Here is a 27520-nt window from a genome sequence, read left to right as displayed (position 1 = left end):
GTCCAAGCCTCTTTTTGCTGTGGGCGCTGTAGCCAACGCCCCTCACCCACAGCGGGAGGAACCGCGGACCTACAAAAGGTTCCCGTCTCAGGGCCTAGGAGCATGCGCAAACACGGCGCCCGCGCGGGGCGTGGCTAGCTGCCCGCGCGCAAGCGCACCAATCTCACCCCGCGGTGGGGTGGGGGCAAGGCCGCAATCCCGGAAGTGCAGCGAGCCCGGTATTGGGTCATCTCGGAGCTGTGGTCTCCGGTTCCCCGCACGTGGCTCGGCACGTGGCCTGGCGCCTGTCTCCTGGCGCCCTGGAGCCCCCGGTCTCGGTCGCCGATGCGGTATCATCCTTGACCATCGTCGACGCGTTCATCAGAGCAGGCACGAGCTCCGCCCCGTCGCTCCCAGTGCATCCTAGGAGGTTCATCTGCTCCTTCCCGAACTGCAGCGCCAATTACAACAAGGCTTGGAAGTTAGATGCTCACTTGTGCAAGCACACGGGGGAGGTAAAGAGCCCGAAGGCCTGGCCACGGAGTACCCTGGCATCTAGGCCCTGGGACTAGTGACAGTTCAGCTGCCCTGTGTGCTCTGCCCAGCAGTCCTGGGGACTGCGTGTGGGTGCGCAGGGTTGCATGCCTGGCTATGCAAAACATGTTCAGCTTTGTCATAGTGGACCACCCGAGCGAACCAGCCATGCCTTGGTTAGGAAAGGAGCTGACTGGGTAGACTAGAAGTTCTAGGACTGAGGTATCCTTGCCATGGGTTTGGGGTTTACTGAGCAGCCTTTCGCTCTTCTTTCATCTTGAGTCTTAGCCCATCACTACCTCCTGGTAATTTGTAAATATGTGCAGGATTGAAAGTCCCCACTCCAACAGACACGTGCCTTAAGCCCCTCTCTCCCAGAACTTGTGTGTAGGATGACTTATAGTACTGGAGGTTTTGCAAGCAGCATCCATTCATTCTTTGAAAACTCAGTACCATTCCTGCCCTGGAGAGAGAACAGGCAAGGCTTGTGTTGTCACGGACCTTTTCCTTTAAGGAGGACAGAGAGGTAAAAGAATGGGTAGGAGCGAGACGCAGTAAATTGAGGGTTGCTGGAGAGTGCTCAGGAAAGTCCTCTTGCCCTGAATGAGAAGGAGAAGATCCAGCCATGCCCCGACTTGGGGGGGAAATCTGTCTGGGTAGAGAGAACTGCAGGGAGAGCCCATCGGCTTTCCCTGGGGGAGGTAGACCAATGTTATTAGATGGGAACCATACAACAGGAGCTCTGAGAAGCAGCCTTGTGGGATCATTTGTAGGCCAGGGTACAAATGGGTTTGGAGTGTGGGTTTTACTTTGAGGGAAATAAAAATACTTTGGGGGAAGACAGCTGAGGGGAAGGGAGGCTCATGGAGGCCAAGGAATCTGCCCAATTTCCTCCTTTTGGGAAGAGGCTGGCTTCACACTGCCCCAGCGAAAGGCCCTTGATTTATTTCAGTTAGAGGCCTGCAGTCAGTACCTTTGCTGCTGGCACCTACCTAACTTAGTGGCCACTCCTCCATGTGGCCTAATGACACCCATTCTTCTTACCCTCTCCAGCACTTGAAGGCTGACCATTTCCTTTTTGGGACCTTCTCCTCTAGCTCTCTTCCTTTGTCATTGACCCCTTTCACTGGCTTACCTTCTGCCCTGTAGTTTTTCCCAGTTCTCTTGCAAGCTTACACAGTGACTGTTCACTCATAACATCCATGACCTTTTGCCTCCTGTCTTTCCTCTTGCCCCCGCTATGTTCCAAATTCTGAACTTTATAATTAGTATGTCCAAATTAGTGCCTAATCTTTAATTTTGCACATGCGTATTGTGTCTTCCTCTCTGTTTGCTTTCCTAACAGTACTGTCATTTGAGGCTTGGTATCTCCCTCCTGGATTGTCATGGTTCATTTTTCATATTAAATACACAAAACTGGTTATTTGGAGGATGTGTTTTGGCTTTTCCTGTAGATACAGGATGGAGTCCTTGCCTCTCAGCCACTAGGTCCTGAGGAGTGGTTGCAGTTAGGGCTGTGAGCTTTGCTTTGTTGTGGCACCTGTGAACTTTTTTAGGTGTGACACATTTTCCTGTACCTGGGCCAGCCATTCTCTTAGCACAGACACTGAGCTTGTTCAGGATGAGATAGAACCTGCACATTCTTCTTCCCTAGGCTTTGGATGGACACACACACACACTATGGTAGAGATCTGTATATATAGGCAAGTAATCTTTAAGAGGGGGGGGTTGCACTTGAAGCCAGGTGTTAGGTTAGGAGCAGATTAACGAACTGTGAAGGCTGCCCACTTATTGCATATGCTATTCACAGAGCAAAAATTGCTGCAGTGACTTGACTGAGAAGTTGTAGCATCGATGTGTAACTTCATGCAGGACAAACTTGTCTGGCCTTGGTGTTGCAGGTGCTCACCATTTAGTGGAAACCATCTCTGGAGATGGAGGCCATGACCTTGCCTACTAGAAAATTGAGGCCTTTGAATAATATCAGAGTTACTAACGTGGGCAGAATTGACATGTTTTTTCTTCCCTTCCTGCTAGAGACCTTTTGTTTGTGACCATGAAGGGTGTGGGAAAGCCTTTGTCAGGGACTACCACCTGAGCCGCCATGCCCTGCTTCACACCGGAGAAAAGCCCTTTGCGTAAGTAGAGAACTGGGTTTAGGCCTCTGAAGTGGTTGTGTGGCATGTTGACCTGGTAAGAATGCTGATTGATTGTTACCTCAAGATCAAGAGAATGTGAAGCTTCATTTGCGTCTCCTGATAACAAGAGGAGACCAAGTTTTGAATGTGTAGAAGGAAGTAGGGTTTTGGGGGGTTGTGTGTACTAACCAGGAATAAGTTAATCTGAAGGTCTTTTGCATTTTCATCCTTTCAGCTCCTTTTAAAGTGTACACTAAGTGGGAAATCAACCTTAAAACACAGTTTAGACCAGATGAGAGTGATTCCTTACCAGGTTCTTGGCTCCCCATTGTCAGGGTCTTTCTGAACTGATAAGCTGCTGGGATAAGAGATAAAAGCATGAAGAAAGTTGAGTTTGTTTTGTGTGTGTGTTTTTTTAAATCTTCACCTGAGGACATTTTTTCATTGCTTTTGGAGAGAAAGGGAGACAGAGAGATAGAGAGATACAGACAGCGATTGGTAGCCTTCTCGTAGGTGCCTGACTGGGGATCGAACCTGAAACTTGGGTATGTGTCCTGACTTGGAATTGAACCTGTGACCTTTCGGTGTATGGGATGACGCTCCAGCCAACTGAGCTACACTGGCCAGGGCAGAAGTTGAACTTTTAATAGTTTATCTTGTATTTTTTTGGATTAAGCCCCTGCACATCTACTATACCAATTTTAATTTTACTGTTCTCGGAGTTGCTGTTTATTTATCTGAAAGGGTGGAGATACAGCTTTTCTTTTAAATCCACTAGTTCTTTAAGACTCAGTGGACCTCAGATTTAGGGTGTATCAGAATCACCTGGAGACTTGTTAAAACAGCTTGCTGGACCCCACTCCCAGAGCAGAATTTGGCCTGAGAATTTGCATTTCTATCAAGTGCCTGGGTGATATTGATGCTGCTGGTCAGGCATCCATACTTAGAACCACTAAACAGAATGTCCCAAGAAAACATTGTTTTCCTTGGGGGAAAAAACCAAAAAATAAATCTAGAAGATGTCCAGAGCTATATGCTGGAGATCGTATCAGGAAAAAGCTGTATGGCAAGTTTTGCAAATGTTAGGATTTAAGATCATAATTTTGTCTATGAGACAGTTCCTTTAGCAATAGGGTTTTCTAGTGACCTGGGTTGATTTCTGCTAGTTTTAAGCTGATGAAAGTGAAGGGTCCCATGTCTCACTAAGGTTCCCACAGTCTGAAGAAGGTGAGCTGTTGACACAGGGAGTCTTCATGGTTGTGTTCCCTGTGGAAGGCCATCTGCTTTCCCTCTGACCAGCATGCCAGCCAGAGGGAAAGGGGAAAAGTACTGAGGATGGCAGATGTCTGTTTCAGTCCCTGTTCAAGCACACAGTGTGTCCTCAAAATCAATGACCCTAAGTGAAGCTTAATTTATTTCAAAATATAGTTCAGCTACACCAGCAAAGTGTAACTAAGGTGGTCTGGAAAGTAGGACTGGAATATAGTCTTTGGCCTAGAAGTTTCACCTTGGGGAATTTCTTCTACATATATACTTGTTCCTGTATTAAAGGCATGTACAAGGTGCCCGCAACGTGCAACACTATTAATAGTAACAAAGCATCGGAATCAACTCATGTGCCCATAAGGAGGGTTGAAGTGTGTCACCTTTGTGGGATGCTGTACAGCTTTAAAAAATGAATGCAGATGATCTCTGTGAAACATAGAAATCTCCAAGGCATATTAAGTGAAAAACCAACGTTCAAAAGTGTATATAAAGGGCTACCTTTTGTGTATATAACAGGAGGAGGGTACACAGGAAGAACTTATATTTATATTTGCTTATACATCTAGAAGAAGCCCTAAAAGTTGCATGAAACTAAAAACGTTGTGACTTGTCTTGGGAGTAGTAGGGAGTACTGGGTGGGTAGGTGCGGGAGTGGAAGGAAATGTTATGCATCCGGGTCCCTTGTGCTTTTTGGTTTCTGTACTAAGTTACTGTATGCTATTTAAAAATAACAAAAGAAAAAAGTGGATCTGGGTACAGATGCACAGGGTGAATGAGAGAAGTAGCATTTCCACTGGAACAATGCGATGTCTTCCAGCTCTCCCTCTAGCCCGGACCTCTCTCGTTAGTTCCAGATCCCCATAGCCAGCTGCTGGTTGGACTGTGTTACCTAGCTGTCTCTGTGGCTTCTTAAATTCACTGAAGTCCAATCCGAGCGCTTGGCTTTCTCTCTGGACTTCTCTTCCCTTGCTCTTGTCAGGCTGGTGACCCACAGCAAAGACGAGGCAACTCCCCTGGACGCCTCGGTCCTACTCTCCTCCCCAGCACGGTCATTAGGTCCTGTTCCTGATCCCTTAGGTCTGTCTCTCCCATTCCAGCTGCCACTGTCTTAGGCCCTACTCCTCACTGGAATGACTGTTTTCTTTGTCTCCACACTGGCCCTCTCCCACATTATCCTTCAGGTTGCTTTCCTACTTAAACTGGTGCAGTGGTTTTTAAGCACTGATTACACAGTGAAGTCCAGGTTCTTAGTATGGCAGATAAATGACCTTTGTGATTTGGCTTTTTTTTTGGTTTGTTTATCGTCACCCATTTGCTTGAATTTCAGACATGAAATTATGGTCCAGCTATGTTTAACTGACCTGCAGCCTCTCCCTGCTCACCCCTGCCAACTCTGCCGGGGTCTTCAGTGCCCCTGTGCCTTCTGTTTGGCTCCTGTCAGGACTTTTCTTAGCCCTGTCCTGCCCCACACCTGTGTCAGGTTAGATGCTTGTGTCAGGATTACAGTCGACAGTGACAGAAAACCCAGCAGTATAGAGGCTTAAAGATAGTCTCTTCTTCTCTTACATAACTGAAATGCAGAAGTAAACAGTCAAGGGCCGTTCCCTAATCAGAATCTGGGCTCCTTTTAACATATCTTTGCCCATCCTCATCCTGGGGCTTTAACATCATGGTCCAAGATACCTGTTGGAACTCTAAGCTGTTGCATAAGCATTGCGGCCACCAGGCTGGAAGAAGGTGCAAAAGAGGTGTGCCCCCTTCTCAGGCATTTTGTGGGATTTAAGCAGAGTGGACCAGAACTTAGCCGTATTGTGTTCTTAACTACAAGGGAGTCTGGAAAAAGCTCTCTTTATGTTTCAGCTGGGCCATGTACCCAGCTGAAACTCAGCATTCTGTTGCTGAGGTCAAGAACATCAGTTGGGCCCAGCCGATGTGATTCAGTTGGTTGGAACATAGTCCCATAGACCAAAAGGTCACCAGTTCGATTCCCAGTCAGGGCACATACTTAGGTTGCAGGTTCAATACCCCACTGGGGTGCGTGAGGGAGGCAGGTGATTGATATTTCTCTCACACTGATGTTTCTCTCTATTCCTTTCTCTGTGTCTCCCTGCCTCTCTCTCTCTCATCAAAATATATTTTAAAAATTTTTAAAAAGAACCTATTGGAACTTCTAGGGATTTCTGCCACAGTGCCCCCGACAGTGCCCCTCCTGTGTGTTTCCAGTGGGCTTCTGGGCATATCTCCCACTGTCACTGTGCGGTCAGTTTCTGTCTTTTTCTGTCTTCCTCCACCTGGCCCTGTGGATAGTACAGTGCTTCATGTGAGCGTTACTCAGTGTTTACCAGGGAATGACAGCTAAGATGGGGGCTTATAAAGGAGGTCCTGCCTCATTCATCAGGCTGATAAAAACTCACCACAGACAGTTCACATATTTTAAAAACACAGCTTCCCAAAGAATTTAGGCAATTCAAGGCCAAGATACAGAAATGCTTGTTAAGAAAACTAGACCATCTTGGTTATGCCAGAGAGCAAGCAGAATGGTTTATGGTTCTGTGAAACCAGTTTTTTGTTTTGTTTTGTTTTTGTTTCTTTGAAGTTTTTTTTGGAAAGGAGGTCTATAGTGACATTTCAAGCAAAGTTATGGTTATCACATTCTAAACTGAGAACAACTTAACTTAAACACGAATTTAAACCTAAACAGGGTCTGGGCTTTTGGAGCTAGTGTTTTCTACCTCCCCTCTGCCTGGTATATAAAGGGTGTCTGATGCCATGTGATTAATTGCAGAAGCCTAACACGAATTGCATCTCATTATATGCTAATCACATCAAAGCACAGAGGCCTACATGGTGTGGCTTACACTTTGGAATTTGTTAAAGACTATTTTATTCTATACTTTGGAATAATAAGCTTTTACAAAGTCTCAAAACTTTTCTTTCCTTGGTTTGTTAATATTTGGGTTTATGATTTCTACAGTTGTACAGCTAGTGGCTGTGACCAAAAATTCAACACAAAATCAAACTTGAAGAAACATTTTGAACGCAAACATGAAAATCAGCAAAAACAATATGTAGTAAGTAGGAATGATTTTCTATGCTTAAATTCTCTGAATGTTTTTATGCTTATTGTCTGTTTCTAAAATTTTCATTAACCAAATTTTTATCTGTCAAGTATCTGATTTTAGCCTGACACTATCATAATTGTTTTATTTTGAAAGCAAACATTATTTTGTCAACTAAAGTATATTATTGGTCAATTACCCCAAATGAAACATTTTGCTCTTTCAAAAATGTTTCCCTTTAAAACTTTTTGACAAAGAATTTTAGGGTAACTAAATGGGTAAAAGTAGCAAGTCTATAATCTCCACAGTATTTTTATCTTGAGAGGATTGTTATGAACTGTTCTTCGATTTTTCTCAAGACTAACAAACCTTTACTGAACAGTGCACTTTTGAAGGTTGTAAGAAGACTTTTAAGAAACATCAGCAGCTGAAAATCCATCAGTGCCAGCATACTAATGAACCACTGTTCAAGTAGGTACTCTAGGGGGTTAAAAATCAGCATGGCAAATTTCAGGTGGGAATAGATTGAAGTGCAAAGGTATGGTACAAATGTTCTGAAAAAGTTTATTAATCAACATTTTTCCGTTAACATGTATAGTGTATGCCCATTTACATATTGGCCCATTCCAGAAGTTCAATTTTGCTTTCGTTTCTCTAAAAGAAATATTTAATGTTTCAGAATAATTTGTTAGATTAGTACAATTACAGTTAGGCTTTAAGGGAAGACTAATAAATGACTTAACTATTCAGATGGAGCCTGTTCAATTATATGACATGTCATTATGAAGACACTAATTATTCTTTTCCTGTAAAACAAAAGCAGTGTGGGTAGGCCTGCCTTAGAGAGGGTTTCATGAGGAACAGGAGTGACAGGATATATTAGATGTGCAGAGGGCACCGAGGGCTCCTCACTGCCAACCTGGATGGCCGCTCTTGAAGAGCATGGGCTCGGGGTACCTTCCTTCCACTCACACAGCGATGCCCTTTGCCTGGAAGCTGCTGCCATGGCAGTGCCTGCCATTGCTTGCGGGTCTGCTTATTCTTGTGCTGCTGGTGGCATTGATGCCAAAGTGGCATGCACTCTACATTGTTCACCTGAGGCTGGTGAAGCTGCTCCTGTGTTTTCTTTGCACACCATCCCAGGGCAGCATCGTCAGAAAAACTAGGTACAAATGATTTGGAATGGTTTAGGTGTAGACCTAAAACATCTTTTTCGTAGCCATGAAAACAGAGTATATTTTCAAAAGAATAAATATAAAACTTTAATTTGGTCACATAAGCAAAAAAAAATGTCATATGGCATTTTTCTCTGTTTGTTTTGCCCCAAGTTTGGTCAAGTAACAAATTTTATCTAGGATATGATCTAAATTTTAAATTGTTTTTGTATGACTGGTTTAGTTGTGGGTAGAAGAGACTTTGATAGGAGAAATAGGACAAAGTACGGTTTACCCTGTTTGGAGTTCTTTGTGAAAACGGCCTGGCTGATACTTCATGTTCTGTTAATCCAGGTGCACCCATGAAGGCTGTGGAAAACACTTTGCTTCGCCCAGTGGGCTGAAACGACATGGGAAGGTCCATGAGGGTACGTACTTAGCAGTGTTCACTCGACTAACACACCAGCCATAGGGTGTATGTGTTTAAGTATTTGAATACTTGATGCTTTCTACTCTATTCTGCGGTCATACTGAGCAACTCAGAACTAGGTGGGGGCACCATTCTGCTTGTTCGCGTTTTATACTCTTGACCAAAGAGGGGCTGCCTATATGTCGTGTCTATTCTTCCACTCTGCTGTCACTGTTGTTCAGAGTAAATGTTGTATTGTTCAAAGCCAGCGTGTGGTCGTGCTGTGTCCTTGTGGTAGTGCCAGTGCTCTGCCAAGGCATCGCTGCTTCATAGTATTGGGGTGGCAAGAAAGTTTGTTTAATTTTTTTCTGTACAATGGCTCTTGTAGGGCTTAGTTGTATTTAACTTCATTCAAAACAATTTTGTTAGATTGTATTTTGACAGCGTGGATTTGGGGAAAAAAATCAAAATTGCTGAATTTTTGTGATTTTAATATTGAAGATGGAAGAAAATATACATTTTTGGTGTATTATGCTTTATTATTTCAAGAAAGGGAAAAAACGCAACTGAAACGCAAAAAAAGATTTGTGCAGTGTACGGAGAAGGTGCTATGACTGATGAAATGTGTCAAAAATGGTTTGTGAAGTTTCTTGGTACTATTGACATTTTGACCAAGTAATTCTTTGCTGTGGGACTGTCTTATGCATTGGAAGATGTTTAGCAGCACCCCTGGCCTCTACCCACTAGAAGCCAATAGCGGGGGACAACTGACATACTCAAAATATCCAAATCAAGAAAGTTATTGGTGAAAATGAAAAAAGTTTTTTTTTTTTTTTTTTTATGGAAAAAAGCCAAATGGAGTGTTTGGCCCACCCAATAGTTTTTAACCTCTTCTGCTTACTCCCTGTGTCGTTCTTCTCCTGGGAGCGTTCAGAAGGCTTAAGTTAATGTAACAGTTTGGGGTTTTCAGAGCAATCACATTGTGACTTTTTTTGAAAAGTCTTGATTTAGCTACTTGACTCTATTGTGTTTCCATATAGGATTTTTGATATCCACATCCTAATTTCCCAAGCCCTAGAATTTATGGAATTTTTTTTTTTTTAAATAAAAAATTAGTAGCTAAGAGTGACAGGCTCTTTTGTTTCTATCTGGTATTTAGTCAGGTGAAACACAGGCTGGCTGTTAAATTGACAGAATAATCCAATTCTAGTGCTTTATGCAATGTTAATTTTTGTTCATAGTGTTTTTCTCTGGGTTATTCTTGTTTATGTTTTCTCCCTTAGCTGTACCCTGCTTCTTTTTTTCCGCATGAAGCTTAGAAGATGTTAAGACTCGAGGAAGCCAGGGGCTGGGCACGTAACAGCTAAGATCTAGTGTTGATGGTTTGCCAAAGACAAAGGACCAACTAAACGTTTTTCCTGAGGGAAAAAGAGGCAGGCAGAAAGCAGGGAGGGTGAGGGGGCCATGAGCCGTGGAGGTGGGGAGTTAAAGCAGCTGGGCGTCCATGTACAGCATAGTCAGCTTAATGAAAACAGCAGAAAGGGAAAGGCAGTCTCTTGTGAAGTCTGCTGAGGTAAAATCCTACATGAGGTACCTTGATATGCAGCTCTTTGGTTTTACTGTCACCTCTCGAGACAAGCAGAATAGGATACTCTTGGGAGGTAGGAGAAAAATTACACAGGCATGTTAAGTTTCCTTTCTAATTATGATTGATGTTTACTCTGAATATTCACAAAAGGCAACACACCAATCTATTTTTTTAATAGGCTATAAATGTCAAAAAGGATGTTCCTTTATGGCAAAAACATGGACAGAGCTTCTGAAACATGTGAGAACCACCCATAAAGGTAAGGCAGACATGAATGGCTTGGCATAACCGTTTGCCCCATAGAACTGATTTAGTGCTTTTAAAGAGAGAAATACTAATTATGTGCTTTAAAATAATAGGTATTTCGTGAGGTGCTGGGCACTTCAGCTGTTTGACAAAAGAGAAGAGATACTTATGGTCCCAGGTCGGGAAGAGCTATGCCAGGTCTCTTCGAGCTGTTGTGCATACTCAGCATTTTTAAAGGCTCTGGCAAGAATCTGGGGGGACACTGGGATTCCGTGGGGCATTTTGGGAAAGAGTGCCCTGTCTGCTGGAAGACAAGGAAGGAGCCTGGCCTATTTAATTTCCTCCCTGTGCCCACAGCCACCATGCTGAAGACCCCTGCTCCTCGGCAAGGGTGACTTTACATAATAGACGAACTTGGGAGAATTGAGACAAATGTTCAAGCAATAAAAACTGGAGTTAGTTTACTCTGAAATTTCTGATTTAGGTATAAGGTTTTAGGTACTGAATATGTTACTTATATATTGAATACAGTATTAATGTTTTCTATGTGGCAATACCTGGGGAAATGGGTTAAAATTTTTTGTCTGCTTCATCAGAGGAAGTGATGTGTGAAGTATGCAAGAAAACATTTAAACGCAAAGATTATCTGAAGCAACATATGAAAACACATACCCCAGAAAGGAGTGTGTGTCGATGTCCCAGGGAAGGCTGTGGCAGAACCTACACAACTGTGTTCAATCTGCAGAGCCACATTCTCTCCTTTCACGAGGAGAGGCGCCCATTTGCCTGTGAACATGCCGGCTGTGGCAAAACCTTCGCAATGAAAGTAAGTGCTCACCCTCCCCTGGGCAGTCCTTTCAGTGTGTCGCTTTCCACCTGGGTTCTGAGGAGTCTTGGGTTCCAGGATGGTGTCCCAGGGCCTGCAGGCTGGGTGAGCAGGGCCCTAAGACCTTCCACTCTTGCTATAGCTGGAGTGGTTCTGAACTGAAGTCTGCCATACAGCCCGATTTGTGTATGCCATGTGGTTCTCAGAGTACAGCCCTGACTGGGAGCTCCATATCACCTGGGAACTTGCTGGAAACGCAGAGCCACATGCCCTGCTCTATAGAGGCCGACTGAATCAGAAACTCTGGGGGTTAGGGATCCAGTAATGTGTTTTAACAAATCCTCCAGGTGATTCTCATGTGGGCTATATGTGAGAACCAGTGGCATATGGAACCAAATGCTTATTCAAGGGTATGCTGCTATTTTGGGTGTCCTTTCAGGCCGCTGTCATCCAGGGGCCACCCTTTTAGGCCACAATCATATAGGGATTGAGAAGGGAAGTGGACAAAAAGGACATGAGGGCGTACTGAACGTCGGGGGTCCATCTAGTCTGCATCTCAGTGTGACTCGAATAGGTTAGGGCCATGATACAGTTGAGGGGCCCTGTGCAGTTTGGGAGACTCTCACATGGTTGGTGCTCTTACAAGCACTTATACTATGGATTATAATGAAGACTGAAGAAAGACATGAGGCTGGCTCAGCACAGGTCCAAAACATTAGAAAACAACGGAGCTGCTGGTCAGCATTCTCAGCAAGGACAGCAAGACTTTGGTCAGATATTCCACTGGTTTTGGGATGCTGATGACATAGCTTTGGCTCAAAGAACCTCCTTCGGCTTGGAAGAACTCTTTCAGAACTAGTTTTCCTGACCTCTTACTTATGAAAGAACTAAAAAGCCACAGGACACTGAGACTGGATAAAGTCCTGACCTGGGTCATTAGAAGCAGCAGTGATTTCAGCCCAGGATTTGAGGAGAATCCTCTGGTAGGAATCTTTGTACGGGTCACACCCCTCAACAGAACATAACAGAAAGAAGGCTGTTTATTTAAACAACCCATGGAGTTTTCATGTTAATAGACTCCAAATGGCAATGTTTTAAGAACAGAACTTTATTTTTTCTTTCATTTCAGCAAAGTCTCACTAGGCATGCTGTTGTTCATGACCCTGACAAGAGGAAAATGAAGCTCAAAGTAAGTCAAGACTATTTAGGCGAGCTGTTTTTAAAGCATAAATTGGCAATTGGAGCCAGATGCGATCTATTTAGAGCATTTTTGACTACTTATTACTGTGTGAGTCTGCACTGCTACAGAAAGCAATTGGATGCATTGCACTTTCTTATAAAGGAGTGTTGTGTACCCATCAAGGTGTGCAACTACTATAAAATTAGTTCAGATAATTTTTATCTTGAATTCTAATTGTTTTCCTTATTTCCAAAGGTAAAACAAACTCGTGAAAAACGGAGTTTGGCTTCCCGCCTCAGTGGCTACATCCCTCCTAAAGGGAAACAAGAACATGGCCTATCTTTGCCTCAACCTGGAGATCTGCTGAACGGTGCTGAAGACAAGGTGCTCTCGACGGTCACCCTCAGCTAAACATCCAGTTGCTTTCCACAGACCAGCCAGCTCACTTACAGGCAGATCTCAGAGGTAGTATGGGTCACCTCCAAACTACCACAGTAAAGCATGTAGGGCAAAAAAAGTGAATTGAAATGTTTTTGCTGATGAAGGGTCTTGCCTTCAATTTATAAAAAAAATGCAGCATCTGTAAATAAAGTGAAGCACGATAAAACGAAGTATGCCTGTACAGTGGTACCTTGCTACTTGTCATTAATTTATTCCGGAACTCATGATGAGTGCCCAAACTGATGAGTACCAAGCAAGCAACAAAAAGCATTTTCTCTTGCGAGCGATATTGTGACTCATACAAGTTCTAGCAAGCGTGATGAGTCCCCGAGCAAGTGCCGTGTGCTGAAACATTTTTTTCTCGTCAAAATGAAACGAGTACAGATTTTGATGAGTTCTGAAGCCGACGAGTACTGAGGTATGACTGTACTTTCTCTCAGAAGCACATTTTTCTTTAATCACTGATGCAGAATATCTGATTTTGTATTGTTTCCATTTTTTTTGTTCAAAGGGTCTCCTTCCTGGGTCTGCTGAGTTTCTCTATATGCAGTCTCTTCCTTTTTGCTCAAATGACGAAGAACACATACTACAGCTTTTCCTCCTTTAACAGGCTGTGGCCTGGATGAGAAGGCAGCTATTCCAGGCATAGTCTGGAGGATTTGCTTAAATATCTCCTCCTAAGAAAGGAAAACAGCGAAAGGTTAATTCAAAACCAGTGTTTTGATTATTTCCGGTGTTAATCCTTTAATACCCATAACCCCCAGTGTTCTTGAATTGCTGCTATTTAAGTGATTAGCTAAATCAAATTCTACATGCCCAGTTAAGCTGACTGAAACCTGTATAGTAACCAGGCAGTTACACAAACTTCACACAACTAAACTAAGGCACTAAAGGCTTGATTTAAATCCCTACTCTTACTGCACTGAGGCTAACTTCTTGCAAGACCAAGTATAAAGCATGGGTCTCGGTACTGGCATAGTGTCAACTTATACCCCAAACCCTTAGCCCAGTGCAGTTCCTAATGCTCACTCAGGCACTTAGGCTAATAGAAAACTACACCTGGTTTTAATGATTCTGGGTCAGCAGCCTGTGGACCTAGCTTTAAGTGATTCTAACGCAGAGTTAGGGTTGACCACCACTGGGCTGATGCTGCCTTTTAGTTGATAAGTCATCTAACTCTAAAAGTACACTTATCCTGGGATCATAAACTGATACACACATTCTTGAAGACAATATGACTTTAAATAGGATACTTCTTACTAGGATTTAAAAGAGGAAACAAATTTAAAAAAAACAAATCTATAAAGTTTCTATTTTTCCTATTTAAATGTTAGATAATCTACAGTTTGTATAATAGGGTAGTATATAGCCTTTAAATTATGAAATAGAATGTTTTCACATGGCAAAATATTTATGCTACAGTGGAAAAAGTAACATATACAGTATGCTTGCATTTTGAAAAACAAATTGGAAAGCTGTTATCACCAATATTGGCAGAATCAGTGTCACTGTTGTTTGCCTTCACATTTTTCAAATTTTCTACAATTGTACTTTTAGATCAGAAAACAAAAAAAGTTACTCTTGTTTTTACTTACCATTTTATTTTCTGGCTCCTCTGCATTCTTTGCTTTCTTTACAGTAACTTGAACTTTGTATTTTTTCTCAATCCACTGCTGAATCTGTTTACTCTTTGTGTCCAAATCATGTTGTCCAATATTTGAGGAAAAAGTTAGTTCCTTTGTCAGAGTTGGTCCTAGTTTGAAACAGTGAGACTTGGTGCTAGGACTGTTTATTACCCTGTTTATGAGACTCAACCTCACCACATATACTTCAGAAAATCTTAGGTTGCCATAGGGGATCCAATCCTGCTCTCACTTGATTAGTTTCACAGTCCAGTAAACACTCTTAAAAATAGGAGACAGACATAAACTTTTTTTTTTTTTGCCTGCCAAGAAAGGGTATTTAAATATAAAATGTTTCCATTTATTGTTACCATCATTTGATGAAAGAACAAAAGAATGGTTCTTCAAAACGAACAAGTTTAGCTTTATGGTAAACTTAATTATCCTTCTTTTTCTCTCTGATCCTGGGTCTATCTGGGAAGTACATTTCTCATCTTACTCTTTTATGATGAACTCCTTGCTAGAGTGGGGTCACCCAGGGTGCGTCCTGCATTCATTCATTCACTCTACTCTGGAAATCCTAACTACTAGAAAATTATTTTACAGGGAAGGAACAGACTACTCATTAAAGGCACTGGAACAATTGAGTTTTCTTTTATATGGAGGAAAAGTTAGATTTTGACCCAAACAAAAATCTCCCCAGATGGACTAACTGTGAAAAATACAACTTTAATACAAATGGAAGAAAAGAAAGAATATGTTTATTACCTCAAAGCAAGGGGAAAAACAAAAGTGAGAAATCTACTTAGGATAAGGTTGTTCCTTCATACTGAACAGAGAACTCTATAAATCAGGACAAAAATAAACTATCAAAGTAAGAAAAAAAGGAATATGAATAAGCAGTTTGCAGAAAAGGAAGCTCAACTGGTGAAAGGAAATACAAGTTAAAATATGTCCTCTCAACCATTGGCATGACAAAAATTAGAGTCTGACAGCACCAAGTATGGGTGAGGACAAGAAAAATTTCATACACTGCTGATGGTTTGCCCCACAGGTATCTGAAGCGTACACGAGACAATGACATGCATATGCTCATAGTTCATAATAATGAGAACTGGAAGCAAGCCCAATGGCTAGGGAAATGGACTAACAAAGCTATGGTACCTGCTTATGATGAAATGTCACTTGGTAATTATAATTAGCTACAGCCATTATATAAACATCTTGAAAACAATAGTGATCCATTTATAATTTTATGCAAACAAAATTATTCTACATACTGTGTACGACTGTTTTATCTGTCTGTAGCTGGAGTTTAACATGAACTGGACCCACACCCTGAGTCCACGAGAGTGAGCAGGGACCTCTGGGGAAGGAGGGGAGAAGGAAGCAACAGGGGACCTCACCTTTCTGTCACGTTTTGTTTGAGAACTGAAGTATGGCAGTGTTACTGCTTGTTCATTTTGGATGGTAAGAGTTTATTATACTTTTCTGCATCTAATTTCCAAAATAAGAGTGACTTTCCTAAAAAAGGGTTCTTTTATTAACAGATACTTGCTTCCTTAAAGTTTCGACCAATTGGTCCTAGTTTCCTATCTGGACAAAGTCATGTCTTTGACAGTCTCTGAACACAGCAGTGTCTTCTCCAGTCTGTAAACTCTTTTTTTCAGTGACATAGTTTGATGTCCTTATCCCCTTAGCCTCTTAAAATTTTTTGCTTTTTCCATTCAGCATTCCTGTTCAGTGTGGTGTTACAAACTGAGCCAGTCAGACAACATGTTGTTTTCTCAGGATGCACTACCTAACTGAAAGCTTTGGGACCAGTTTTTCTGACCCCCACCCTAGTGCTTTTACCATTGAACAATCTTTCATTATGATCAGTACTTACTAAAAATCATGAAAAACCAACATCTTCACTTAATGTCCAATTAATGGCTTTTATAAGGTTTGAATGATAAATGCCTTGTCAGGTGATTGGCAAAATATGTAAAGGAGTGTTACTGCCAATATTGTAACAAAATACTCAGGAATGGGAGATGAAATCACTTCAGAATTTAAAACGTGCTTCCATGGAATTAACCAAACACCTCCACTTCGGGATGAGAGGGTTTTTGTTTTTTTTTAAAGAAAGGTAAATAAGGGGCTCAGGACAGCAAAAGGAACTTGAATCCACTTCTTCAAAGTTCCATTTCATTACACCCATCGGTTGCTCCACGAACTGAGGCATTAGGAGACAGAGCCAAGGGCAAAGGGGAAAGAGTTCATAGCATTCTTCTGGTGTTTACTTTGTTTTTCCTCATTTTACACAGGTTTAATGGAGGAGATGATGGACACAGGATACAAAGGAAAAGGAAAAAAGGAATAGAAATAAGTGAGGGATAAAAAGCACTGGAAACAGTGGTGAAACTGAACTTCCCAGTTTTTCACTTCCCCATTGTCACTGGCACCATAGCAAATGCCTAATTTAAACTGCTGATTTGTAACCTTATGGAATTCAAGGGGCAAACAGCAAACTACCCACCAGTTTTAGGTCTAGCCTTCTCCCTCTCTCTCAGTCTCAGCCGCTCCTCGTGAATCTGTGCGCCTGTCATGAGCTGGTACTCGGGAGGCTCTGCGCTGGGCTTCCTTTTCACAAGTCTCAGGTCTCGCTCGTCCATGAGCCGAATCACTTCAGCTCGGTGCATGTTTCCCAAATCATTGCCCTTCTCATCAAATACATGAATAATTCGCTCACTAATTTTTCTTCCAATGTTACTAAAATCAGTTTCATTCTTTTCTTTCTTTTTTCTTTCATCTTGGGTGTCTTCAACAGTGCTAAAAGCTTTTGCATGAATTAGGTAGGCCGGTCTTGGGGCAAAAGCAGTAAGAGGCAACTGTGCTAGTGCCATCGTTTGCACAATATATTTCCCTAGACATCTTCTAAGGCAATTATTTTTAGTCTTTATGGTTTGTAATGTTAACTTCTTTAGAAAAACAGCAGCCATCCTAAAAAGCAGGGAGAAAAGTTGATTAAAAGTAAATCATTTGTTCATGTGGTTTCATATTGTGGTACAAGGAGGATGTGTGTGAGGGTGGAAACCATGTCATCTGTGAATGTTACAGATGTGTGCATAGGAAATTCACACCAATAACATAGACCATCAGGTGACCATGGTCACACTCACTCTTGGTGGTCCTGTCCCCAGTACAAGGTATTGTTAGACTAAACCAGATTTACACAGGGCTTTTGTCTCCCATTTTTTCCTCCACCAAATATTATTTCATTTGATTCTATTTCCCATGGAACTTGTAGTGCCTACTTCAAAAGCTAAGATCATCCCAAGGGTTTTACAGGGGTCTCCAACCTGCAACCTACATCCCATGCAGCCCAGGATGGCTGTGAGTGCAGCCCAACACAAAGTCGTGAATTTCCTTAAAACACGAGTTTTTTTGTGACTGCCTGTCGCAATGTGTTTAATGTGTGGCCCAAGAAAATTCTTCCAATGTGGCCCAGAGATGCCAAAAGGCTGGATACCCTTGAAGGAGGATGCAGGATATAAAATCCTTGGTGATTCATAAACATCAATTCTTAACTTTTAAAACATTGAACAATTTGTCAATATATCTGATGGTATACAATATATAAGAGCACTATTCTGGGAAAGTTGCCTCTCCATGGGGAAAGCTGACCCACTGGAAGAACTAGTTGAGTCTATCAGAAAGGAAACACCCTGATGTTAATCAAAGTACTGACCTCATTAACTGTAAAGATCACTCACAAGGTAAGTAAGGCATTACTATTAAATGCTAACTAAGCATCAGGCACATGTGGTGAGAGTGGTTTCCTGGTTGTAAGTGCTGCATTTATAAATGGCATTTTGATTTTTTAGTTGCTCCTCTGCCATAATAAGTGTCTCTCTCCTTCCATTCATTTAGAAGTGTAGGCTGAGGGATGGATGAGAAGACCCATTCATCTCCTCATCTAAGGTTTGCTGAGAAACACCAGTGAACCAAGAACTCAAGAGAGGTGTGCCTTGTGAAAGATGAAAGAGGAAAGGACGAGATGCCTTACAGAGTGCTTCCAAAGAATGGTGCTGGGGTCACCTGCACAAGACTCACCTGGGCTGTTTGTTAAGACTGGAAATTTGCTCTGGTCCCTAGATTTGATCCCACCTGTCACCCCACGGATCTTGCCCACCAGTACCCCTCATGCCCCTGGGTGATATGAAAAAAAAGGCCCAGCCAATTGAATAGAAAGTGCACAGAATGTGCACATTCTCACTTCCCTCCTTAACTTAGCTTGATAACACCCAAATTTATTGCTCTGGCTCCAACCTCTTCCCTGAATTCCAAAGGTGTAGAGTTAATTGCCTCCCCAGCATCTCCTCTTCGCTATCCAATAGTCAACCTACAGTGAACATGACCAAGACTGGATTCTCCATCTTCCACCCTACACTTGCTCCTCTCTCTGTCTTCCTGGTCTCATATAAGGATAACACATCCTTCCTGTTGCTCAGGCCAAAACGGCCAAGTTATCCTTGACCTTTCTTTTTCACTCAGCAATTCATCAGCAAGTCCTATTGTTCAACTGCTAAAATATATCCAGGGTCCAACCACTTCTCACCTTCTCCATTGCTATCAACCTGTCCCCAAAAGCCCCCATCATCTTCCACCCAGATTACAGTAATAGCTTCCTGACTGGTCTCCCTGCACTTCCCTTGCTCACCAATAATTTATCACCCACAAGGCGCACGCAATGATCCTTTCAAAATGTGTCAGATTATATGCCTCTGTGCTCACGGTTCTCCATTTGCTCCCATCTCAAGACAAAAGCCAGTGTGGAAGCCTACGGGGCCCTCTGTGACCCTGTCCCCACACCCCTCTGCCCACAGCACTGACCCCACTTCCTGCAGCTCACTCTGTTCCAACCTTGCTGTTCCTTGTAAACACTGGACCTGCCCCTCCTCTGGGTCCTTGCACTCAAGTGTCCCCCTCCTTCAGACAGCTGCGTGGCTCATTTACTTCAGGGCTCTGCTCATATGTCACCACTTGACGAGGCCGTCTCTGGCCACTCTTTATAAAATGGCACACTCCATCACTTTCAAACACATTATCTAGCCTTTTAAAAAATTTCACCGCCTGACATGTATTCACACGTATGTTCATAATCTTAGTAGAATGTAAGCTTCATAAGAAAATGTAATTTGACCATTCTCTTCAGTGCTGCATTCCTAACACGAGCGCCTAGAGTCTGGCTCAGTAGTACATAATGAATGCGTGAGCCCAGGGGGACAGCCAGGAGGGATGCGGTTTCTGCTGGCGTTTAACCTTGTGGTCTTTAGGTGCCTCATTCCCTGCCAATCCTCATAAATGCTGGTCAGCCGCAATCCTCACATTTCTAGCTGGTGCTTCAAATGTCCACTGACATCAGTGACGTATATGGCTGGGTGTTTCATCTACAGTGAACGGGATGAATTAATGTACAGTTCTTGGGCCGGGAATTTGTTGTAGATGTTGTAAGGGCTCTAAGCTGGGAGCAAGCTGGATTTGAAACGGCTGAGATACTTAATGTTCAGTAAGAAACAGTCAGATATTTGTTGGTAGAGGAAGGCCCCAAACCAACAGAAAGTCTGAAGAGAACAGAATATTTTTCCATTCATTATCAGAAAAGTGGCAGCAGCAGTATTCAGATGGAATACTGATATCATTCAGTATTCAGACGAGTTACAGATGGAAGCTCCTGTGCCCTGTGTAATGAACCATCACCATGTTAAAATAGAAAATATTATTTCAAAACATAGTATTTTTAAGAACTAAGGAAATAAACCAGGCATAAGAAAAATATAACATTTTTTGAAACTCTGATTATTTGAGGTTGAAAATATAGTGATTTTCCCCCATTCTTCCTAAATAATTATTTCTCAAAATTTTTTAATCAAAATATTTTTATACTAGTAAATAAGTCTTATTTCTTTATAAAATAAAAACTATCTTAGAAAAGCAATATAAAATATTTTAAACTTTAATAACTTTTAAAGAGAAAAAAGTATAGAAAAATACTGTAACTGTTTTTTTAAAGTTCTTTACCATTATTCAATTTTTAAAAAACTTTTAAGTTTTGACTTATACAGCAATTAAGCTTCAATACTAGCTAAATTGTGGCTTTAGATGAGCAAAGTTGAAGATGTACACACTTCTTCAAAATAAGTTTTTAATAGATAAGATTATAAATACAAAGTTAAGAAAGAACATGTGTTATTAAATTTGAATTGCAAATATCCACAGAAATTTAAGTAATTATGAAAGTTTTTATTATGAAAAGTTTCAAACATGTACGAAAAGAATAGTGTAATAAGCCTTAAGCACCCATCACTCAGCTTAATTGCCAGCATGTGGCCAAAGCTTGTTTCATCTCTACCCTCCACTATTCCTGCTCCCTACCCATCCAGGCACTATTTTAAAGTAAATCTTATCTCATCAATAAATACCTCAGCTTGTCATCTCTAAAAGATAAGGTCTTATCCACCTTTTTAATAACCACAATAACATTATCCCAACTAATAATACTCCCTTTATACCATTCGAGATCCAGTTTTCACATTTCCCTGACAGTATTATACTTTTGTTTGTGTACTTTACAGTTTGGTAACATAAAGAGCCTCCCACTGGTGGCACGTTATAATTTAAGCATTAATGACTAAAATTCATTTCAACACATTAAATTTGCAAAAATCTATTAAAAGAAAGATCATCTGCCATGACTATATGTGACTATGACCCTGACTCCTTAGTCTGAAAATCGGTGAAGAAAACTAAGCATGCATCCTACCTTTTAAGAAAGAATTAGAATCATCCCCAGCTGATAAAGAAAAGCTCTTCTTCAGAGGAGCATATCAGCTAATAAATGGAAAAGTAAAAGTAATTTAAAAATCACCATTTTGCCACAGCCAATCAAATCACTGATTTAGGCAAGGATGGATACAAAAATCAACAGGTAAAAAGCTGATGAGGAACCAATGTATTCATGTGGTGCCAAAGGGTGACCCAAAGATGACTTCCAAATTAAAACAGGAAAAACACTCTGTTGTTACCCTCAAAACAAAGGTGAGACTCAGCATCCTGACTGTAGGACAACCGGATATCCTAGTGCATGTCTCCTGGTGTGACTCCACTCCTATAGGCACTTTCTGTGAAGAAGTCCTACCAAAGGGTCAACCTGAGCCTTTTTCAGCCTCCAAGGAATACAAGGGCCAGCCTCAGAGAAGAACAAATTAGACCACAGGAAACAATCGGACAATCCAGAATGTGAGACAATTCACAACTGGCTTGGTGTCTTAAAAAAAGTCAGTGTTATGGGGAAAGAAAAGGGCTGGGAAAGGCTATGCATGAATAAAAAGACTAAGGAGGCATAACTGTAAAATGCAATGTGTTTGAAAAAAAGCAACTGAAGACATATTGGGAAAATCTGAATATGGCTTAGATTCAGGATGGATTAGCTTCTCTCAGGGAAGTATTAATTCTTAGGTGTGAAAATGGCACTATTAGGAAATGAATGCTGGAGTATTTAAGGTGGAGTCTCATGTCATTTGCCACTGACTTTAAAATGGTTTGACGGAAAATATAGCAATTACGACAACATTTGCTGAATCTAGGTTATGGGCATATGGTGTTTAGTTATTAGTCTTTCAACTTTTCTGTGTTTTTCATAAATAAAAAGGCTTTTTCAAAAAAAAAAAAAAAGAAGAAGAATCAATAGCCTAATAGGGAGGAAAAAATTTACTAGTTGTGCCAACAGGTGAAAGTTAACGTGTCTATTTTAGAGTAGAAACTGCAGGCCTACCAGCAATATCTGGGGATGCTTTTTCAAAACAAGATGTTTTCTTGCTCCTCTACTGATAGGAACCACTGGGTTAGGCCCCTCCCTAGAAAAGATGACATAAGGTCCTGGCCAGGTGGCTCAGTTGGTCAGAATGTGAACCCATACACCAAAAAATTGTGGGTTTGATTTCCATTCAGAACACATACCTAGGTTGCTGGTTCTATCAATGGGAGGCAGCTGATCAATGTTTCTCCCACGTCGATGTCTCTCTCTCTAAAATCAATTAAGAAAAAATCTTCAGGGGAGGATTTTAAAAAAAAGATGCAAGAAAATGAGTTATAAACATTATAATATAAGTGGGTTCAAGTAGTTTAAGCTAGAGTGTCTGGGATTATCCTTAATCTTTCAAGGTTGATGCAAAATAGAAAGCCTCTAATGAAATGTCTTTGATACCTCTGTCCAATAAATAATAGGTTGAATGAACCTGTAGTCTAAATCAAAATCAAAATGCTTATGTACTTATGATAATATGGCTGAATTGTGACTCTTACTCCTAGAACTATGCTTTCTGAAACATCCAAAAATATTTTTAAAACTAATTATCTTAAAGTCAGTTACTTAAAATGCGTAATTTTTATAACATGAGATACATATTTGTGATTTTATGATTATTCAGACCTTACCAAGAACCATACTCACACTGTGCTACAAACCCTATTTTGCTGTGTATAATGAGTACTTTTTTGCCCAAATTTTTAAGGTGAAAATAAGGATGTGCATTATACATGGGTGTAATGAATATATAATCCCGTGTATAACATGGAGAAAAAATCTGGGCATACAAGACACAGAAGCGCATTATACACAGCAAAATACAGTAACTTTACATCTGTTGGTAGTTGGTTGTTTTTTTTTTAATCCTCACCGGAGGACATGCTCTTTGATTTCAGAGAGAGGGGAAGGAAGGGAGAGAGGGAGATTGAATTTGAGAGAGAAACACTGATCAGTTGCCTTCTGTAGGCGCCCCAACCCAACCGCAAACCTGGGCATGTGCCCCGACCAGGAATCAAGAATCGAGCCTGCAACCTTTTGGTCCATGGAACAATGCTCCAACCAACTGAGCCACACCAGCCAGAGCTCTGTTGGTAGTTTTAAATTCAGTAGCCAACTTCATATTCTAGAAAGAAACACATAATTTCTTTCCATTCTTTACTTACTTGAGATTGGATCACTGATTAACTCCATAGCCTCCAATCTTTGGAGGAAAACCTGACCCGCAGGCCCAAAGCCCCTTTACTCCTCTGTGCTGCACTTCCTCTCAGCAATTTCTGCTCCTCTCAGTCCTCACTCCTCCTCCTGGACCTCTTTGGCATCATCACTAACTCTCCTAGGATGAGGTTAGAAAAAACATCAATTGCATTATTCAAAATGAACACAACAGAGTGATTTTAATGGGTGATCCACATATTCCATAAGAAATTGAAATGATTTCAATATTAAGCCATGGCATGGGAAATTTTAATGTGGCTACTTTCATATGCTGTGTATTTCAAGCACTGTTAGTGCTGTTCTTTATATTTTCCAGTTAGTTTTCAGTTGTCTAAAATGAACAATATTCGTTGGAGGCTTATTTTTCCCCCGTTTTAATTGTGAAACTGTTTAAACATACAGAAAAGTTGAAAGGTTGTACAGTGAGCACACCAGTACCAATTCACCTACACTCTACAATACATGTTTTCCTTGCTTTATGTATCCATCCATTTATTCTTCTTTCATCCATTTTATTTGATACATTTCAAAGGAAGCTGCAGACATTGGTACGCCCACCCTCAAATACTTCAGCAGGCATATCATTAACTGTAGTTCAGTATTTGTTTACTCTTGATTCTTTGTTTTCTTGAGGCAAAATTTACATACAATGAAATGTAGAAATCTTAAGCATGCCACTTGATCGATTGATTAGTTTTGATAACTACAAACACTTTGGAACTAAAACTTCTATCAATATGTAGACTATTACCATCACCCCAGAAATTTTCTTCATGATTCTTTCAAGTCAACCTCCATCCCTATCCAGAGGCTATGACTGTTCTTATTTTTTTTCCATCATAGTCTGTTTTGAGATTTCATATACATATATAAATGTAATCAAAAGTGTGTACTCTTCGTTGAAGGCATCTCAGCGTAATGTGTTTAAGATTCATCCATGCTGCTGCATGTATCATTAGTTCTTTATTTCTGAGGAGTGTCCCAGTATACAATAACTTAAACCAGTTTTAAAATTATTATACAATAATTTAAACGTTTTAAAATACCATTTCCAGATGACGATCACTTAAGCTGTTCTCAGTTTTTGCATATTATAAATAAAGCTGCTATGAACATTCTTATACTGTATACCCACCCCACCAAAATAAAGTAACAAAATGATAACTGTGCCAAAGGACAGCTGCATTCCCCTTATGATACATCATTCTGCATTCTTTCTTTTCTTTGCAGGTACCCTTTGTGATCTGTTATTTTACATTACCTTTTGCAGTACCTCTTTGGGAGGTACTGACCATGTATTTTTAAGGAAACTTCCTGGAATGCAATTTAAATACCATGGTTTAGTAGATATAATCATGACGGGGAAGGAGGAGTCCTGTCCTGTAAGAAGTTAAATTGCTTAAGTACATTTTGAAACTATGTAGACTGTGGAGTGAAAATAACTTCTATAATTTGTTCACTCACTGGTTTCCTTTCTGATACAGCTGATAATCACAAGCTCATATTGACATCTCTTCTTTCCAATAAAGCTGGCTGGATCAAAGTGACATTAGATTCTCGTGGCTTAAGTATTTGTGAAATTAATTTTGCCAATTCCCATGATTTTAAAAATTCTTACACTTTCCAAAGGAGTTTCAAAGTCTTTGCTCCTGCCTGCATAGCTGCCAACTGTCCCATTTGCCCCATTTCAGCCTGGGCTGTGCCCCCTCAGTACCAGAGGCCTGCACTGTTCTTGGAGCCTTTATGTTGCTGTCCCTCGGCTCCGGTTCCATAAGAAGCACAAAGTACTTTCTATACCCCGTTTGGCTGTTTAAGAGCTCAAACACTGATTTTCAACACTGGAAAAAGCCAACATGTGTCTTTTGCCAATGTCTTAACTTTTTAGCTATAAAAATTTTATTTTTAGTTATTTCATTGAAATATTCTAGTTAACTACCAAGGAAATGTTTTCTAAAAAGCTTTTAAATCCGTAACTAAAGACTCCATATTACAGGTTACATTTATTCTCATACATAAACCTTCTAAATAGCCATTTCATCTTTCAGAACTCCTTTATCTCAATGGCCAGCATTCTGGTCCATCCAGAGCCACATGTCATCTTTTCCACTTCTGCTCTCCCTCACTTTCAGAGCTAACCCAACACCAAGTTTCATCAGTTTCACTTCCTAATACTACCCGAATCCATCCACTTCTCTCCATATCCACTGTTACCGCCCTAGATATTATGCATCTCTCGTTTGGATTCCCACCAGTCTCCTAAGGAGGCTCTTACACCACACTTGAACTCTGCAATCAGCATTCCCCTTTACCTTGCTGTCACCACACCGAGTGTCCTCCCCACCTTAAAAGTGCCCCTCTGGAGGCCAAAAGGCCCTTCCCACCTTTCCAGCCTCATTCCATACCAAACTTACGTTTTATCTAAACCACACTGGCCTTTTAGATTCTTTAAATGTTCTTTCCTTTAGTTTAGGAAACATTGGATCATCGCCTAGTGCCACTTTTCTCAGGACATTTTTCTGATTGCTTCCCAGACTTACCCTCATCACTCCCTATTCACCCCCCACGACCGCCATTTATTTGTTGAGTTCAACATTAATCCCCAGCCCTAAATGCTTCCAAGTATAGTTTATCTTTCCAATACAGTATCACAATTATAATTTCGTAATTATCTTATCACTGTTTCCTTCACTAGACGTAATCTCTAAGTAGCAGAGAAAGGATCTGGTTTATCCTTTACTGCCTTGTGCCTGGCACAATAAATTGTAATTGGTGTTCCCCCACTCTCTGTACTTGCTTAGACTGAGGCCTTTCCAAACATGCACTTAGAACTGCAACTTTTCAATAAGAACACTTATTTACTTCTTTCAGGAGTCTTATGCCACAGAGCATACAAAATGTTAAACAGTGGGAATAAGAAATCCCACAATCTTTTGGCAATCCTCCCCGCGACGACCCCGTCAGTAGGTTTATCTTGGCCAGCCCTTCCCGCCCCGGCGCAGAGCCCAACTACACAACAGCCGGTTGCGCTCCCGCGTGGAACGGACCCCATCTTGTGCGTCAGAGGAGACCACGCAAACGCAAAGAGGGGCGTAGGGACGCACAGCGCGGGCGCACAGGAGCGCGTTACGTCCACATGAATGGCCAAGTAAGAAGTCCAAGGGACTGTAGGGCTGGAGACGGGCCTCGGTCTTACGACTCCGGGACCCCCGGGGAGCAGCTTGGGCCTGGAGGCGGCATTACAGCACGGCCGAATCCCCGACCCAGCGGCAGAGCCTCCAGGGCCTCTGCATGTTCAGCCCAGCAGCTTAGGTGGCACTGACCTTCCAGGGACACGGCCGAGTGCAGTGACGCCTCCTCTGCAGGCATGTCCCTAAGACCACTTCCTCACGCTGCCCTTTCCCCCGGTCCCTCAGCTCCCTTCGTCTTTGGCTTCCCCTTACTGGGGTTGGCGAAGGTCCGGCAGGGAGCAGGCAACGGGGCTCCTTAGCAAGGCCCCTTCGCTTCCCGTAGTGGGCGGGGCTTCGGTCACGGTCTTTTAAAGGAAAGGTGGCTTGGGGAGGAGCGTTTTTTCTGGCTTTCCTGATAAATCCTTCCGCCAAAAACAATTCAGAGGGCAAGGTTTGTGCTGGAGGCTTGCTGCTCACCTGTCTTCTGTGTATCGAGAAGTTGGATGAAGACTAGAATGCTCAGTTTAAGTGGTAGAGCTTTCGTTCTGTAGTTGTAGCTACATTCCCACTAGGGCTGTATAGAGAACTTTCATAAACGTCTTTTGTTTTTAATAAAAATATTTTATAAACGTCTTTCTAATTATTTTGAGTGAGGAAGCACTGCTCCCGTTTTTCAGGTGAGCGAATAGACTCGGGAGGTGAAAGGCTTCCCTTGGTTTGCAGGTAACGCGCGGCAGGCCAGCCAGATCCGAGCGCGGTGGTCACCGGAGACAGGACGGAGATAGATGGAGCCGGGATGTGTACGGTTCGACGAAATGTAATTGGGAGACCTTCTGACAAGCCA

The 27520-nt window shown here is 41.7% G+C and overlaps 2 protein-coding genes across 6 annotated transcripts in view; one reads left to right on the top strand and one right to left on the bottom strand.

Moving 5' to 3' along the window:
- Positions 1 to 12981, top strand: part of GTF3A (general transcription factor IIIA) — a 68543-nt gene extending 55562 nt beyond the window's left edge. The window contains exons 5-13 of the mRNA XM_054577092.1: positions 99 to 494; positions 2551 to 2651; positions 6892 to 6988; positions 7359 to 7447; positions 8485 to 8558; positions 10306 to 10386; positions 10970 to 11199; positions 12329 to 12388; positions 12635 to 12981. Coding sequence (XP_054433067.1) covers positions 99 to 494; positions 2551 to 2651; positions 6892 to 6988; positions 7359 to 7447; positions 8485 to 8558; positions 10306 to 10386; positions 10970 to 11199; positions 12329 to 12388; positions 12635 to 12790 — 1284 coding nt within the window. The 3' untranslated portion in view covers positions 12791 to 12981. The remainder of the gene's footprint in view (positions 1 to 98; positions 495 to 2550; positions 2652 to 6891; positions 6989 to 7358; positions 7448 to 8484; positions 8559 to 10305; positions 10387 to 10969; positions 11200 to 12328; positions 12389 to 12634) is intronic.
- On the bottom strand, positions 12975 to 27015 carry MTIF3 (mitochondrial translational initiation factor 3). 5 transcript variants are annotated; one of them, XM_054577135.1, is made up of 7 exons: positions 26830 to 27015; positions 23458 to 23627; positions 22447 to 22513; positions 21251 to 21318; positions 16964 to 17427; positions 14416 to 14573; positions 12975 to 13497 (listed from the first exon to the last, which is right to left on the bottom strand). In XM_054577135.1, the coding sequence occupies exons 5-7, from the start codon at positions 17424 to 17426 to the stop codon at positions 13279 to 13281; spliced, it is 840 nt and encodes a 279-aa protein (XP_054433110.1). In that variant the 5' UTR covers position 17427; positions 21251 to 21318; positions 22447 to 22513; positions 23458 to 23627; positions 26830 to 27015; the 3' UTR covers positions 12975 to 13278. The 5 variants fall into 5 exon arrangements, with proteins under 5 accessions (XP_054433110.1, XP_054433108.1, XP_054433109.1 ...); XM_054577133.1 differs by lacking the exon at positions 21251 to 21318; XM_054577134.1 differs by lacking the exons at positions 21251 to 21318; positions 23458 to 23627.
- Between the last annotated feature and the right edge of the window lie 505 nt (positions 27016 to 27520).

This window comes from Pteronotus mesoamericanus, unplaced genomic scaffold (genome assembly GCF_021234165.1).
Source record: "Pteronotus mesoamericanus isolate MK-2021 breed Mesoamerican mustached bat unplaced genomic scaffold, CSHL_Meso_final contig_41, whole genome shotgun sequence".
NCBI classification, from domain to species: Eukaryota; Metazoa; Chordata; class Mammalia; order Chiroptera; family Mormoopidae; genus Pteronotus; species Pteronotus mesoamericanus.
The sequence above is the reverse complement of the archived record's forward strand: the minus strand, read 5'-3'. Positions and strand labels throughout refer to the sequence as shown.

Bases quoted from the DNA above. Each gene is read 5' to 3' on its own strand.
- MTIF3 (XM_054577135.1), bottom strand. From the start codon at position 17,426: ATGGCTGCTGTTTTTCTAAAGAAGTTAACATTACAAACCATAAAGACT. The intron at 14,574-16,963 runs GTGGGTAGTTTG...GTTTCAAACTAG, and splicing joins GAAGGCTAGACCTAAAACTG to GACCAACTCTGACAAAGGAA. The intron at 13,498-14,415 runs GTAAGTAAAAAC...TTCCTTTCTTAG, and splicing joins AGGAGCCAGAAAATAAAATG to GAGGAGATATTTAAGCAAAT.